This window comes from Phoxinus phoxinus, assembly GCF_949152265.1.
Source record: "Phoxinus phoxinus genome assembly, chromosome: 19".
In the NCBI taxonomy this organism is placed as follows: domain Eukaryota; kingdom Metazoa; phylum Chordata; class Actinopteri; order Cypriniformes; family Leuciscidae; genus Phoxinus; species Phoxinus phoxinus.
This window is the reverse complement of record NC_136894.1, coordinates 7,794,226-7,811,484: the sequence shown is the minus strand read 5'-3', so window position 1 is coordinate 7,811,484 and position 17,259 is coordinate 7,794,226. Positions and strand designations below refer to the sequence as shown.

General features: G+C 37.5%; 1 protein-coding gene across 5 annotated transcripts in view; it reads right to left on the bottom strand.

Moving 5' to 3' along the window:
* The window catches only part of ctnnal1 (catenin (cadherin-associated protein), alpha-like 1), a 56,104-nt gene that overhangs the window by 19,370 nt on the left and 19,475 nt on the right, over positions 1-17,259 (bottom strand). For all 5 annotated transcript variants that reach the window (XR_013795018.1, XR_013795019.1, XM_079590360.1 and 2 more), the window contains exons 2-5: positions 9,085-9,274; positions 3,576-3,763; positions 1,737-1,856; positions 2-91 (exon numbers count right to left, since the gene is read on the bottom strand). Coding sequence is in view for 3 of the 5 variants with exons in the window: in XM_079590360.1 (XP_079446486.1) it covers positions 2-91; positions 1,737-1,856; positions 3,576-3,763; positions 9,085-9,274 (588 nt within the window). In the remaining 2 variants the exon portion in view is untranslated. The remainder of the gene's footprint in view (position 1; positions 92-1,736; positions 1,857-3,575; positions 3,764-9,084; positions 9,275-17,259) is intronic.

The following is a 17,259-nucleotide window of genomic DNA, read 5'->3' as shown; positions in this document are numbered from 1 at the left end:
CCTTCGAGGCTGTGAGGAGCATCATGGTGCATTTCTCCAGCACAGCACGTGCGGCGGCCATCCGAGCTCTTTTCTTTTCATCCTTCAGATCCTGAGGAAAACAAGAATCCACAAGACAAATATGAGAAAACACGCAATGCCTCGAGTGCTTTCGAGCGTTCTGAAATCTCGGCTTAGGTTTAACCTCAGTTGACTTTATAGAGAGAATACATCGTTTGCTTGCAACAAACAAGGCTGGAATTAAACTATTACCAATTTAGTTCAGTTATGATTTCCACAAAGTGCTTATGAAACTCATTTCATAGGCTGTAATAAAACAAAAAAATTGTTCAGCAAATCAAGAGCACTTGTCTTGAATATTAACCATCTGGCGCAGCCTGTCAGGAGATCCACAGAACTCTCTGACTTCATTCTAAGAGTTCATTTGCCATGGTCTTGCTGAGAATGAACGGTAAATTTGGTCCCTGGAAGAGATAGCACTGACATAATGCCTTCCACCGACACTGAGAGAGCTGGAATATAACTCAATAGATCTGCGCTCACTCAACGCAGCGTTAGGCATTAGGGATTTGTGACTGACAGACTGTGTGTGTGCATGGCGGAGAGAATGAGAAGAACCTGATCTCTCTCACCCTGGCTGGGCTCACAAAAGGAGAAGTGATTATCTGTTATTATGTTCTTCTGAATAAAACTGAAAAGATGGAGGCCGCAGATTGGCAGGAAAGCTCTGCAGAGATAGGAACGTGATGTGTTTGTGAAACATTATCAAGCACATATAGTGATTCCTGTTTGAAATGAGAAATCCTCTCCTATCAGTTCTTGGTGTCATTTGTATTCACATTACTACTTTCCTAATCATGATGGGACCTCGGAGGGGGCCTCGGGAGAAGAAACAGCCATGCACTGCTGGAAAGATCAAAGAAACCAGTTTCTGATGGTGGCTGGTTTCATATGGTTTCATGTAGTAATAGAGCAATTGTCAGGACAGGACCAATTTTGTATCAATTTGATATTGACAGCAGTGTTCGCACAGTTTTGGACTTCATCCTACTCTATAGAACAGGGGTTTTCAATTTTTTTGATGCCAAGGATAACATTTTCCTTTAGAAGCCATGTGGACCCCATTTTGAAACGCTTTTGATCTATCTATGCATCAACATCAGCATATGCCCTTGACAAACCCATATCTAAAGTGGTTTGAGATGACATACAATCTCGACCCAGCAGCAAACCAGATACCATGTTCTAAAAACCAGCGTGACCATATGCAGGTTTGATGTGTTTTTTTCCCAACAGAGCATTGATAATGAGGGCTATGTGTATAAAAACATTCTAGTATTAATTCATACAAACAGTACAATTCCCTGATCTTGCATATGTTTGCAAAGCAAACACATGCTGATAAGAGTTATATTGCACCACTACCGTTTCCAAAAACCCATCGGTTCTGCACTGCGGTCGAGTGTATCTTACCCCAAAGGTGTTTATCAATGGGGTTTAAGAACTGCTGATTAAAATGGTAGTGTGCGGCACAGTTCAGTTCTTATGACTTAAATCCCTCCATTATCTTCCCCCTCACCCCTCATGCGTTGTGTAAATCTACAAGGAGCTCTACAAATCTGCCATAGGAAGTGTCCTTATCAGTGTTTGACTATCTGTGAAGTGAAGTGAGGGAATGATGGAGGGTGAGTAGAGGGAGTGTCAGTGTGAGTGTGAGTGTGTGTGTGTGCGCTTACATTCTGTCGGTCTCCCGTGAGATGGGCAAACTCTACCATCTCGTTCCCAAATTGGCTGAAGATTTGGACAAATTCCTGAAAAGTGCTGACTCTCTCCAGCTGCTCCAGGGTAACCAGCACCTGCACACAAACGTATAATCCACGTCTTTACAAATAAAGCTACAGCCCCAAGAGAGTGAGAAAAAATTAATTGTGTGAAGGTTGCTTTCATAACTCAGGAGATGTTTGTGCTTTATTTAGGGATGAGCTTTATCTCAGATGTCTGTCCTAATGTTCTCAACAAGAAATAAAAATAGATCCAACTGAGACAACTGTTGATATACAGCAAGAGCATAGAGCCACTGTGGCAAATCTGAGCACAGCATGTGAAACAGTATGACATCTCTTTAGATTACTAGGGATCTGAGAAGCAAGAGACTAATTTTGCTCCATTTAATCTCACGGATAGTAAATCACATATATTGTAAATTTACTTTCTTATGGCTTCATGATTATTACATAAAAAGGTTTTCCAAGTGTTTTTGTTTGTTTCTTTGGAAATGAGAAAGTGTCAAGCTATGCCAAGGACAAACCCATATCTAAAGTGGTTTGAGATGACAGACATGTTCTAAACCATGATGTTCCAAATTTCAAGTTGCTAAAATAAAATTGGTTCTTTTAATAATTATTATTATTTAACTTTTATATTAAATGTATATATAAAGAGGCGAAAATTGGTGTTTTTAATAATTATTATTATTTAACTTTTATATTAAATGTATATATAAAAAGGCAAATAATGTTCATATCATGTGGTTAGTTTTGAAAATCAAACATGGAGATGACAGAACAAGGATTGTAGCCCCTTATATTGCTAAATGCTAAACAATCTTCTGTGCTAATTGCTAATTTTGTTAATGCTAAACTAATTAATGCTAAACTAAATGCTAATTGCTAATTTTGCTAATGCTAAACAAAGCCCAAAAGACTACCTGTTACTCTGAGGAACGAAAGTATTTAAGTTGACTTTCATTGAATTAACTTAAGCTGAATGTGATAGGTTGCCTTTTTGTTTTAAGTTATTAGATTTTTTTTTTTTACAGTGTAGTACCTACCTACTATACAGTATGTGATTTCGGACACCGCATCAGACATATGGGTCTCAATGGTTGAAATAGAGTTACAACAGTTCTGTACAATAGTTGGTTTTACTCTAAAAGAAGATTCTTAAACAAGAAAAAGAGTCTTAGATTCTTAAAATCTCATTCCATGTCTAAATTGCTTATTAGTAGTGGTCATACATGCTGAGTCACACAAGAAGAAACTGTGCTTAACGAGCAGTGTCAGTAAGTGTGGGAAAAAAACTCTTATTTGTACAGAGAAGCTCAGCGGAAGCAGTCCGAGATGCTCACATTGGAGAAAATTGATAAGAGAAGCCTCTATTTGAGGTTAGCTAGCTAGGAGTGGGCGTTATCAGGCATGGTCAGGGACAAATTCAATTGTGTTTCTCTGTAATGGAGAGCTGTTCTGCTGCCTGGCTGTCCAAACATCACTAACTGGACATGATTAGCTCCAGATCTGAGAGCACAAACAGGCACACACACACATAAACACTGCCCACTTCCTCATCTCACCGACATGGATGTTTAGACAGGCCTCCTAATTTATCCTGTGCCGTGTCTCTTCAATTATCTCCAAAGCAGCAGGACTTTGAGTATTCCTCAGTGGCCATGCAGCGATAGCATCGGAGAGCAAAGGCTAGCCTGTGTACTCATGTACTTGACAGGAAAATAAGAGTGTCATTTGAGCTTGTAAAGGCCAGTGCACAAGTACATGGACACAGAAGACAATAATACGTACTTTGTTGCGAGAGCTTATGATCTGTTTGATAACGATGCAGTCTGCAAGCACCAGGACTTTGGTAACGGAGGAGAGCAGCATGCGAGCAGCTTTCACCATGCCAGTCCTGTCACTAAACACCGTGCTGCGCCCGTCACCCTCACACGGCTCCAGACCGGACACATCTGTCAGTTGAGCTATTGCAGTGCCTGCAAAAGAAAAATACAGCAGAATATAAAAGATGTGCGCACAAGAGTTTAGCAACGTGCACAGGTGTCTATTGTTTCAAACTCCTATTCCTACGTATTAAACTTCAGCATGGAACTAGTCCCATTATGGACTGAATGATGCCTCAAAAATAATGTCGATTGTTGAGGAGAGGTGTGCAGTTACTCATGATTTCTGCCTTGAGGATGATGAAACGGATAACAAAATCTTTAACTGAACCATATCTAGAAAATATATTCTCTATCATATTATATATATCTTGAGCTTGAGCTAGTAGTAACTACAAGAGCAATAGGCAAAGTTTAATTTTCTGCCATTACTCCAGTCTTTAGTGTCATGTGATCTTGAGAAATCAAACTAATATGCTGCTTTGGTGCTCAGGAAGCATTTCTTATCAATGTTGAAAACAGTTGAGCTGCTTAATATTTTAAATATTAGAAACCATGATATATTTTTTTCAGGATTCTTTGATTAATAGAAAGTTCAAAGTTAAAATTACTAAAAAGCCAGACCAAAGCAACAGAAAATTCAAGCAGTTTTATACAATAAAAATAAAAACTCCTTTAGAGGACACCCAGAAAAGGAGGTTCTGTCACCTTTTTTTACAGATTTTTCCCCAAAATATAGCTGGAAAAGGCCATAAAAAGTATTTGGACACTTTTGGGACACTTTAAAATTGATGAAAACAGTTGAGGCCACTGTACATAAATCCTCACCAGCAGTGAAATTGTAAACTGGCCTGTGGGAAACACTTAAGGTCATGGAAAACAAATACATATATACTGTATGACATGTCTTCTCATCCCTTATAGATAAACAAACAAGCATTCATAAAACTGTCACTGATCTGAAAAATATATACAATTTCAATAAGCACATTAAGACATCAAGTCACAGATCATTTCATTATTTACCAAGCAATCCATCACACTGGGTGGTCACTTTTAAAAAAAAGCATCAATAAACATCTCACTCTCCTCAGTGAGCGTTCAGCTCAAAGTCCTGTCCAGACACAAATGCTATACTGGCTTATTTTTGGACAGGGTGGCAGGGACGGGATGAGATGTCCCAGTTGGAACGTGCTGAAAGGACGCTTGATGAGGGCAGTTCCCTGCCTCGTGCCTCAATAAAGCAATGTTATTCTGAGAGACGGAAAGACTGGCACATTGGAAAATGAAGAGGAAAGAGGGTGAGAAATACAGAGTAAGGTTTCAGGCACAGAATGAGAGTAATTTCTGAAGGGAAACAGTTGGATGTTCAACGACACATTTGTCCATCCTGATTGCATTTAACAGCTTGTCTTTTGTTAAATCTCACAGTGGTTTTAACAATCAAGGTGCCTTGTGCTTAACGCTGTATTGTTGGGCAAATTACTTTGTCAGTTTGTGCACACCTATCCATATTCATCTGAATGGGCACAATGCAGACATTTCCTGCTTTGTTGGTTTTAGTCTCTTGTTTAGCAGCGGCCATACTGAAACATTCTTGTTTCTGGAGGGTATTGTTCACTATAGCTCTGTGTCTTTCCTGAGCTTTGAAGCAGAGTCTTTGTGGAAGCTTATAGTTGAATCCCTTGAGCGGCACCAGAGACGTGGCGCTGTCCTGAGCGGCTGGCATTTTCAGCCAGCTTCCTGCTTTAAAGAGACCATGGCCCCAGGCGTTCGGCTTGCATAGCGGGTGAAACACTGAGATCTCTGCACCGATGCCCTTTTAAGACATAGTCTTTAGCATGCATCTGCTTCTTTTGAATGCACTTCATTATTTCGAGGTGCTATAGTATCGAGTCGTAGCTCAAAAGCAGCTGTCTATCTGCATAAGGCCGAGAGGTCTCTGAGCAGCAAGACAGAAAATAATGCATTCTCAGCTAAACTTTATCTAGAGTTTACAACCTCTACATCAGCTTCGGGTTAAGGAAACTTTCAGAAGAAAGTGACTGAAATCTCTGTGTTTAAAGGGACAGTTCACCCAAAAATGAACATTCTGTCTTTAATTACTCATCCACCCTCATGTCGTTGCAAAGACGTTCATTCATCTTCAGAACACAAATGAAGAGCTTTCTTTCCACTTCATTAAAAGCCAACACATCTTCCACTTTCAAACCCCAGAAAGGTAGTAAAGACATAATTCAAGTAATCCTTAAAGGGATAGTTCACCCCAAAATTAAAATTCTATTATTAATTACTCATCCTCATGTCATTCCAAACCCTTAAGACTTTCGTTCATCTTCGGAACACAAATTAAGATCTTTTTTGATGAAATCTGAGAGATTTCGGTCTCTCCATTGACAGCTATGCAACTACCACTTATATGCTTCAAAAAGTTCATAAAGAGATCGTAAAACTAATCCATATGAATTGAGCGGTTTTCTGAAAAAAAAACACGGTCGCTTTCTTTGATGAACAGATTGAATTTAGGCTTTTATTCACATATGAACATTGATCACCCAACATAAACAAAACCTCTTGCAGGAGCTCAAACTTGCTGCGTAACACAAGAATGAACCTCGTAGTTCTCACAAGGGAGTATCCTTCAGCTTCCGGTTACCACAACTGATGTGCGAGTTGATAAATGTTAATATGTTAATATAAAAGCCTAAATTCAATCTGTTCATCATATAAAGCGACTGAATCTCTTCAAAAAAAATTGGGCTAAACCGCTCAATTCATATGGAATAGTTTTACGATAAACTTTTTGAAGTGTCAAAGTGGTAGCTGCGTAGTTTTCAACGGATGGACAGAAATCTATAAGATTTCATCAAAAATATCTTCATTTGTGTTTTCCGAAGATGAACGAAGTCTTACAGGTTTGGAATAGCACAAAAAAAAAAACTAAACATAATGTTCCACTTTATTTCCAAAATATAAATCTCAAACGCGCATTCACGCAACAACGTCTGCTCTCGCATCTACACAACACGCATGTGCCATTGTGCTCTTGTGAACACGCTGCTGGAAATTCTTAGTAAGCAAACAAGTTTTTTATTTTTCAAAAAGTACACAGAGCCAAAAGTGTCCATCCATAGTGGAAGAAACAGCCACACTGGAACAAATGCAGTGCACTTTTAAGACCACACAGACGGTGAAAGCAAAATCACAGCAATGTAATCTATACATCAGTCAAAAACACTCCTGGATTTAAAGAGGTGCAGGCCACTGTGTCACATCTGTGGTTAAACACAAAGTCACAGGTCACTTCTCAAATCAAGGCTTTCCCTTTTTAACGAAAGCTCTCTTTCATCTCCTTTAGATGATGTGCTCTCATACCTCAGCTGAACTACTTGTGGTAAAATGTTCCAGTCTCACCAGTTTTAACATCTGATTAATTAAATTCAGATGAAGAGACAAGTCTACGTAACTTTTTCTCCACCTGCCTCGATGTGTTTTGGGCTAAACTTTTGCCCGTCACACATGGGCGGCCCGTGTAATAATCAGGAGGATTAAATGCGTGGGTGAGCGTTCAAACACTGTGGGGAGTCCGATAACTAACTTGAAGCCAATCTAATTCCGGTGTTGTTGCAAGTCTTTTGCCCAGGGAGGTATGGGAAGGGAGGCGGGAGAGACCACCAACTATCAGTATTTATAGATACAGAACAGAGCTCCTATTATTTCAGACCGGAGGGACAAATGTACACCACAACACACTTTGAGTCTTTGAGATACATGGCTTTGATCGACACAGCACTTGTTTAGCTACAAAATATACAGTCTTCCAAAAATTACTTGGACTTGCAAAATATCAGACCAAGTGTGATTTATTTAAATGAAATGTAGCACACAACAACAAAAAATATATATATAAGTGTTTAGGTTTGATAAAAGAACAGATATTTTGATCAAATTTAAAACAATCTCTAAATATCACTACAATCATTTCTGGGGTACAAGTCTATTAAATAAGTTAAGTAATTCTCAGAATCATCTAGTCTTTATAAGAAACCTCACAGATGTCATCTCACATGAGATTTATTCTATAGCCGCAGCTGCTTGACTTTGTAAACCTCTTTAAACTGTCAGAAAAGATCAAATCTTTTTGTGCACATGTTGGTTATTCTAAGAGCAAGCACAGCAACACTTCACCATGAACGAGAGATATGGAAACGCACATTTGTGGGGTATTTTTAGTCAAACTCTTCAGACACAGATGGGACATGGAGAGTTTAATAGAAGAGAAACTGCAGCACTCTCCCTTTTACATACACGAACAGATTCAGGAATCGCACAAAGAAGCAAGGCCTAGGAAATGCTGCATTTTGGTTCTTATGCATCTCAAAACAGCTGCATTCATAAAAGATGTGAAAGCCCCATTTTAATAAAATTATAGGCTCTAAATATATTACATCGTGCAAATTCATTTAATTCATATTAATTGCAGCTCATAATAAAACTCGAAAAGTTAACCATCACACAATTGGAATTGGATTCCAATCGGCCACATCCTCCAAAATGTTGAAATTAAATTTGAATTGGATAGACTGGAATTGAATTAGTCCACAGTTTTTATATAAAACACACTAAAAGTTTCAGGTCAGTATGTTAAAAGGTGATGAAAATAAAGATAAATGTTATGACTTAAATTCAATCAAAGAATACTGGGGGAAGAAATGATCACGGTTTACAAAATAAATATTAAACAGCAACCATTTTTAACAATAATAAGAAGAAGAAATGCTTCTTAAGCACCAATTCAGCATATTAGAATGATTTCTGAAGGATCATGTGGCACTAAAGACTGGCGTAATGAGCTGTCAAATTCAGCTGTCATCACAGGAATGAATGACATTTTAAAATAGATAATTATTTTTAATCTGTAATATTATTTCACAATATCACTGCATTTACTGTATTTTTGATCAAATAAATGTAGCCTTGGTGAGACTTCTTTCAACAACAACAAAACATTCTTACCAACCTCAAACTCTAGTAGTGTATGCAACACATTGATTTAAGTGGTATTCAAAGGCTGATTATTCATATGATCTAATGTTTCTTGAAGTACCTCGTATGTGTGTGGTAATATGTTTACTAGAAAAGCTGTTATATGGATGTCTCTGAATGTCCATTTTAATTATAATTCCTCAAATTCAAATTGGAAATGCAATTCTGCATCCTGGTGCTACACCAATTAAAAACATTTTAATCAATTCTGCATGGTCCACAACCCTGACAGGCTGTCTCGAGCTTGTTGACAAGTTACACTATGTTTAACCTAGCTGTCCATTTCCTGTTCCTCGTTGCCTGGAAACTCTACCTTGGAAAGCTGCTTATGTGTCACTGCTCTTCCAGTTGAGTAGTGTCAAACTGACCTGCTCTCCGAGCGTCAAAGCAAGCCAGTCCCATCTCGTCCTTCAGGTCTTCATTCTCCACTGCAATGGCTTCACCCACCGCCACAAAGCGGCTGACTGCAACGCTCACCGCCTGCCCCACTCTCTGGATGGCACGTAAAGTCTTCTCCGTCTTCTTGAGCTTGTCTTTGTGATTGATCAGTGTGGTAATCTGGAATGAGACAAAAATAATAGCAAAATAACATTATAATATATTAATATGCTTTAACATAAAATATTGAATGCACTTAAGGTACACTTCACATTAACCCGAGAGTTTGGGTCTGTATGATTTATTGAGTATTTAATTAGAAATACAGTAAAAACAGTCATATTTTTTCATATTATTACAACTGATGTCTATATGAATATATTTGAAAATATAATTTATTCCTGTGATGACAAAGCTGAAATTTTAGCATCATTACTCCAGTCCTCACTGTCACATGATCCTTCAGAAATAATTATAATATGCTAATTTGGTTGGTGCTCAATAAGAATTTCTTATTATTATCAATGTTGAAAACAGTTGTGCTGCTTTATATTTTTTTCCGGAAAACTTGATACATTTTATCAGGATTCTTCGACGAATATAAAGTTACAGCATAAAATACATATGCATTATTAAACATACATATATATATATATATATATATACAAATTATTAATGTCACTTTTGATCAATTTAATGTATCCTTAATAAAAGTAATAATTTCTACCAAACTCTTACTGATCCCATGCAAACTGTTGAACAGTAGTACAATGCATGCACAATGGAGAGAAAATAGAATAGCAAAAAGTAAAAGAATGAAAGTGAACGGCAGTGAAAGAGGTAATAATGACTCCCTCCTCCTAATCCTCTTCATCAACCTACGTTTAACGTCACTTGCTCTTACACTTTAAGATACAATCAAAGCTATGGTCTTCTGTCTGCATCAGGATTGACTTCATCAATCATTTACTCAGAGCCCTTTACAATTTCCGCTCTCAAGAGCTGAAATCCCTCACCTCCTGCTGATGGGTAATGGCAGGTGGCCTGCTAAAGGAAACGTTTAATTGGAGTACAACAGCAGGGAGCATAGACAACACAAGAGCCTGAGAATAATACTCTACAACAGACCGCATGGAGCAAACATGTGCTACTGCCAACCAGTCAACAGTAATATGACAAGTTAAAAAGGACGCAAATACTAAAATATTCCTCTGTATATTGCATGTCCTTTGCAATATTTCGTATTTTAGCTAAGAACTCCACGTAATCATTGACAGATTTCTCCTGCTCAGCAGTGTGTATTTTAGCATACATAGTGAATGAGGAAAAAATCTCGAACACTTCATATTTACATTCCTCACGAGTGAGTCATCTGGGGTTTGACGTTTGGCATCATCCATCTATCTTTTCCGAATTCACTTAAAAGGGCCATATCATAGAAAACAGGATCTGTCTTGCGGTTTCGCAGTAGAAGAGGTGGTGTAATGTACTATGTAGACCCTACCCAGCCCACCCAGACAATTTACTGAAACTAAGTAGCAAAAAGGGGTCATTCGGAAATCAACACAATGAATGATCACCCAAGTTTACACACAGCATGATCTTAACCTCAAGAATTCCAACATAGTTAAAAACCTCTATGCATACTCGTTTTACATACATAGACGTTAGCCAGTCATCATAATAGAGGTCATTTGCATACTGAAGTCTTAAAGGTACAGCAGCAAAACAGACAGTTTAATTCTAAGGGTCAGGGAGATGGAGAAAAAATAACAACAAGAAACCTGATAACAACAAGAAACATCAAATTTCATCACATATGGACTTGAGGGAAAGTAATAAATGGTGCAAAAGTGTAAAACGTGGCCCTTTTAAACTGTGGATACCTCACACTCGGTTCATTTTGCTTTATGCTGTCATAATTTGTCATTCTGAGGGAGTTCTTTGAATCATTCCCATGCAGTCGAATGTCGACACCCACCGACAGAAGGGGAGAGTGATTAATCGAGTGGGAGGTGTTTCTACGTCATCCTGTGGTCCAGTGCTCGGCCTGTCTCTGACACATCTCCCTGAAGATGGCTTGGGTTACTGAGAGATAAAGGGCCCTGTCCCTGCCTCACTGCTCTTGCGCTGATATTAGACGGCTACGCGCTGTCCTGGTCCTGCCAACAAATTGAGGGCCATTCATGAGTCATAGAAGGAGAAAAATGTAACATTCCCTGAGGAAGGGGGGAAAAAATCCAGTTGGAGGATAAGGGTGTGAGGGGACTGTGAACAATGGAGGGTTGAATGGTTCAATGTTGACATTACGTCAACAGTTCTGGAAAAGCACAACGAATAATGTTTATTCTGAGTTCAAGATGTTTATCTCCCAATCTTTGGCAGTATGATTGTATATGTCATGCAATGGAAAGAAAAAAAGTATCAATTGGTAATGATTCTGCTATACTTATAATATCACGGTAGATCCATTGTGTGATTAAAAAATATATACCACTCAGAAAACTCATTTTGGCTTGCGCAAAAATGAAACAAAAAGCAAATAAATATGCGTGTTAAAAGTTAAGGTTCTGTAAGATTTCATGTTTTTGAAAGAAATCTCCTATGTTCACCAAGGCTGCATCTATTTTATCAAAAAGGGGAAAAAATACAATTTAAAATAAGTTTTTCCTATTTTTATACATTTCAAAATGTAATTTATCTGTGAGGGCAAAGCTGACTCTTCAGCACACTTATTACTTCAGTGTCACATGATCATTCAAAAATCATTGATAATAATCAGTATATTTAGAATGTTGAAAACATAATTTTTTCAGGATTCTTTGATAAGTAGTAAAAAGAACAGCACTTATTTGAAATAGAAATATTTTAGCAGTTTGTGCTGGAGAAGACTTTATTGAGTGCATTCATGGCCAATACAAGATCTTGAACAAAAATTGATGCACCTCTTGATGGAAATAAATGTTGTGATGTTATTTCCATCAAGAGGTGCATCAATTTTTGGTCAAGATCTTGTATTATCAATGCAAGAATCCAGCACTCTGTAAAGTTTCCTCCAGCACATCCCAAAGACTTTCAATGAATTTAAGGTCTGGACTCAGAGGTGCAGATTCATGTTTGAAAATGATTCACACATGCTCCGTCCCAACCATTCTTTCACAATTTAAGCCTGATGAATCTTGACATTGTCATCCTGGAATATGGCCATGATGCGTCTTCCTACATGGTTGTTTAAGAAATGAAAAGCTACACACTCCATTAATTAGGGAAGAACTGTTGCCAAACATATCACAAGCAGAAACATAATAATCACAATCAAGACTCATAAGCATAAGCTTGCCTATTTAAATCTAAATAGGGCAGTGTGTTTACAGTTCCGATCAACTGAATGCATCATTGCTGAATAAATGCAGGCTATTCCTTTAAAAATAAATGTTACTGACCCCAAACTTTTGAACGTCGTGTATATATATATATATATATATATATATATATATAATATATATATCACAATATAAAATTACCCATACTGCCTACAGATTTGGTCATACGGTCCACCCTTAATTTTGCTGATGGAGATGTTGGCAGGCCAGTGCAATGTGAGTAAATGAGTGAGGGAGTGTGTGAAAGTGTGTGTGAATCATCCACCATGGCCTCAGTAAAGGTAATGCTGTGGTGACACCAACATGTCCTTCAGCAGTGGCAGTGCTCCAGAGTGAGACACTGACCCGAGACCGGCTCTAGTCTTACTCACAGAGGTCAGACCATAGAAACATGAGAAAGGTCTAAGCGCACAAACTGTTTAAAGCATTGGCATAAGTGTCTCTGAGTGAGAAGCACAGGCTGGGTGAAAGTGAGAGAGAGTTAGAGACCAACAGCGTGTGTATTTTTATGTGTCACAGGGAGAGGGTGGTGGCACTCATAACTTCCTGTTGCTGGATTAGCACATGGCCCACTCAGGCTATGTCAACAGAAAAGAGGCTGCATAACAAAAACACACTGATTCAACACTGGGACACAGCAATTGCTTCTGTCTAAACACCGCTGGCAGTGTTGAATGAGCCAGAGACCAGAAGACTATTTTTATCTTGTGGAAGGATAAAGCTAAAAACCGACTCGTTTAAATTATTTTCAAAAAGTCATTCCTGTGAACTGCATTTCAAAGATATTATACAATGTGTGCTTATATAAATTACACAATGTCCTACACAAACCAAAAACAGAAAGCTGTAAATTAATTCAGCGTGATTTTTTTTTTACCTGACGACAATGACAAACCATTCTGAAATGATGCTAGAAAACTGACACTTTTAATCATTACGTGCACAGTGTGGTCTGTTTGAGCACTAAATACGCCTTCAGTGGACCGGCTCTCGATTGCTCCAACAAAAATATATATTTCTCTAAGGGCCAGTATTTCAATACAGGCTCAAGCTATTGGACAAAAGCTGGAAATGCCTGCACAAACCCCCCATGGTTCCTGTTAGATTGAGTTTATAAAGAAAACGAAAAAGTAAGGAGATGTCTCAAATTAGGCTCTTTATCGATTTGTACGAGTGAGTGTTCACAACAAAAAAATGGCAACGTGTCTCTGCCTTTTTTATGTCTGGGCTGTAGTAAAAGAATAATTTTTTGGCCAGGCTAACTAAACCAGTAGATATTTGACCAAACTTAGATTATCGACATTGACCAATAATCATTCCCGTATAGTCAATACGGAATCAACAGTCTTGAGCATGCATGTAAAAATTGAATAAATGTCCAGTAAATTAACATCAAAAATAAGATTTACATTCACCAACGAGCCAAAGCATTATGACGGTTATCATTGTGCCACCAAACAGCTCCAACTCGCCGAGGCATGGACTCTATAAGAGCCCTGAAGGTGTCCTGTGGTATCTGGCACGAAGACATTACATCAGATCCTTCAAGTCCTGTAAGTTGCAAGATGGAGCTGCCGAGGATCGAACTTGTTGGTCCAGCACATCCCACAGATGCAGTATACCTGGTTTACAACAGCGTTTAGGTAGGTGGCGCATATCAACTTTACGTCCACATGAATGGCAGGACCAGGGTTTCCCAGCAGAACATTGATTTTTCACTAATCATTTTATACTCATAACTTGACATGTGACCTTGTTAGGAAATTATCAACATTTTTCACTTCACCTTAGAGTGGTCATGTTTTGTCTCAGTGTATTCACACAATCTATGTATGGGGCCTAAAATGTTAAGATTTAAATTAAGATTTTTTTTTTTTTTTTTTTTTTTTATTATTTAACCTCTCCAAGTCAAAATATTCTAGTGACTGGTCACATTTAAATTTTTTAATTGGCCCAAGTGAAATTCTGTAAAATAAATTGAATTAATTGAAGAATTTAGATGTTATCACAGTCACTAGAAAATTTTGACTTGGGGATGTAATTTCTTTTTTACAGTGTACTCAACTAAAGGCTTAAAATACCCCAAAATGTTCAGGTTATTTTCAGGTTTCCGGGTTTCAGAAATTCTGTATCTTATTTTTGGACTCATTATGAGACTTTGAGCCCCATTATATCCATCATCATCAGCAATGCCACTTTCGAGATGTTGGCATTGCAAAGCCTGTTTTCATAAAATACTGGGGAGTCAAAAAAGCTGCACCATTAAAAGGCGACGTGAAGGACAATCAGACTTTGTTGACATCAGGTGCATATGACAGCTGTTCTCAAGCACGCTATACATCTATCACATTTCATTTCTTTACAGAGACAATTCCATTTTCTGTTGGATGTTTGCTAATATTTCATATGTATCTTATCACCCTCATAAAACAAATCACTCTGGAAAGACATCTCCAGCAAAACAAGATTTAGTTATAAAAGCCTAAACCTTGATGAGTGCGGCGAGATGACTAAACCCTGAATGAAAAACAGCCTTGAAAATTCACTGCACAACATCATTTGTAGGTATATGCCAAACAATGGCAGATGGATTGTGGGTTCAACAAGCTTTATATTAAATTACTTTTTGAAATAAACTACAAAACAAATACATTGAACTTAGTCCATTTAAAGTTCAATAACAGTGTTTTTTTTTTTTTATTATTAACTGGTTCAGTCTTGCATGGCTGTTTGTGTCCAGTCCTTTTTTAAAACCAAGAGTGGTTGCCCTTGTAAGAAGCAGCTCTACCCAAGGGTGATGAATATCATTTAAATAAAATATTGCAATGGCATGACATAACACAATGTTATTGGACTTTGTCACAAATTACACAGTTCTGCTGCCAAAAATCATTTACTCTGAAAAACGAGATGCATTCCATTTCATTACAGTCTATTAGAGTATAAGATGAAAGAGATCCTTTTAATTTCAAGAGCCGTACCTGTGGAGAAAGCTCCATCACACTATCAATGGGTTAAAGAAAATAGAAGAAAAAAAAGAAACCTGATTTAAAAAAAAAAAATGCTCTGAAGGTATGTGATCTCTCATCAGTTATAAAAACAGATTTGTACCAAAAACACATGGTGACATTATGACAGCTCACTCAATTATGCAATGGGGCAATAGCTGTTTAAACAAACAGTAATTAAACATTCGTCTGACACTGAGGAATTCATTATCATCCATCATTTTTGATTAATTTTAATGATGGTCTATTAATTGCTGACAGAAGTTTAAAAAAAAAAAATCAATCATTACAAGTACAGGCTGATTTAAACTTCTAGAGTTAAATTACATCTACACCATTAAATATTTTAGTTTGATTAATTATTCAGGTTTTCATCTTCACCAACCACACAATTAATGTGCAAAAAAAATATTCTTAAGCTTTATGTGGGACTACCTGAAGCAAAGTTTTACACAAGGGAAAAGGTGAGGTCATGGTAAAATTGGGATTGCTATTGGCTAGATGAAAGAACATTAGGTTCTCTGGTTGGAAATCCAATAAGACAGAGATAGATAATTAAGACGAGATATTAGGTAGCAAGTGCCAGGTCTGGAGAGGAAGCTGGAACATTGGCACTCCAGCCGAGCCATAGTCAGTGTGTGGAAAAGTACATCTCTGTCCCTCTGGATCTGGCTAAAGTCACCATGAAATCAAAATTGACCATTCTTATTTTTTACAGAAAGTTGCAGTGCTTATTATAAATGATTTAACTGTGCATATCAATATTTATTTATTTTTATTCATATGCCTGCGATTTTTAACAAAATAAAAAAACTCAAGGTTTGCTTATTTATAGAGCTGCCCATTTTGTCCTCAACTTTTCAGATTATACATCAATATGATAAAATAATAATAAATTAGTGTTATGATGATTATTATTATTAAATAAAGATATTCAACAGTTGTAATATCACTGTAAAATAAGAATAAAAGAGCATTTAAGAAAAATAATCACTTGAGCATTAGCTGCTTGCGAACACAAGTGTTGCGCACTTTGAAACACGCAGCGCATATCTATTCATTTAATTCAATTGCAGCCTTTGTGATTTCATAATCCCACTAAGCCATATCGCGATTTGTGTTTTATTGATTAATCATGCAGTCCTAACACCTGCATACCTAAAATATGCACTTAATCAATAGACAAGACATAAGTTATTCACTGAACACATGCATGCTCATTGGATAAAGCATTTTAAAATTGTAAAGCTGTAGGCTTATTATTTTGAAAATTAAAATATATTTATATTTTTTCTGTTACAATCACATTACCATCAGTCTGTCCAGGAAGTCAATGAAGCTTCCTCCACCTATTGCAAAAAAGGACCTCAGGGATCCCCCATACAACACAGGCCCAACTAAGAAACTCTTGCACTGCTCCCATACAGACTCACTTCATGGTGATTACGGCACAGACTGTACTAAATCAAACCAGAAGGACTTGTGATAAGGTACCACGGGTCATCACTGTACAAAGACTCATTGATCTATTCCCGTACACTCATTACATTACAATGTGGCAGGCAGAGTGCCAAACGTGAAGCCAGAGCACATGCTCCTCAAAAACTGTACATCGCAGCCATTGAACTTGCTATATAAACAAAAGCTAATGAGAAAAGGGTGGCTATCCTACCTTGGCATGAAAGAACAAGCATACCGTATCAAAGGATATCTTCAGGCTCAACATGAACACTGCAAACCACCACATTTGTTTCGCGTGCATTCCTGGTGTTTT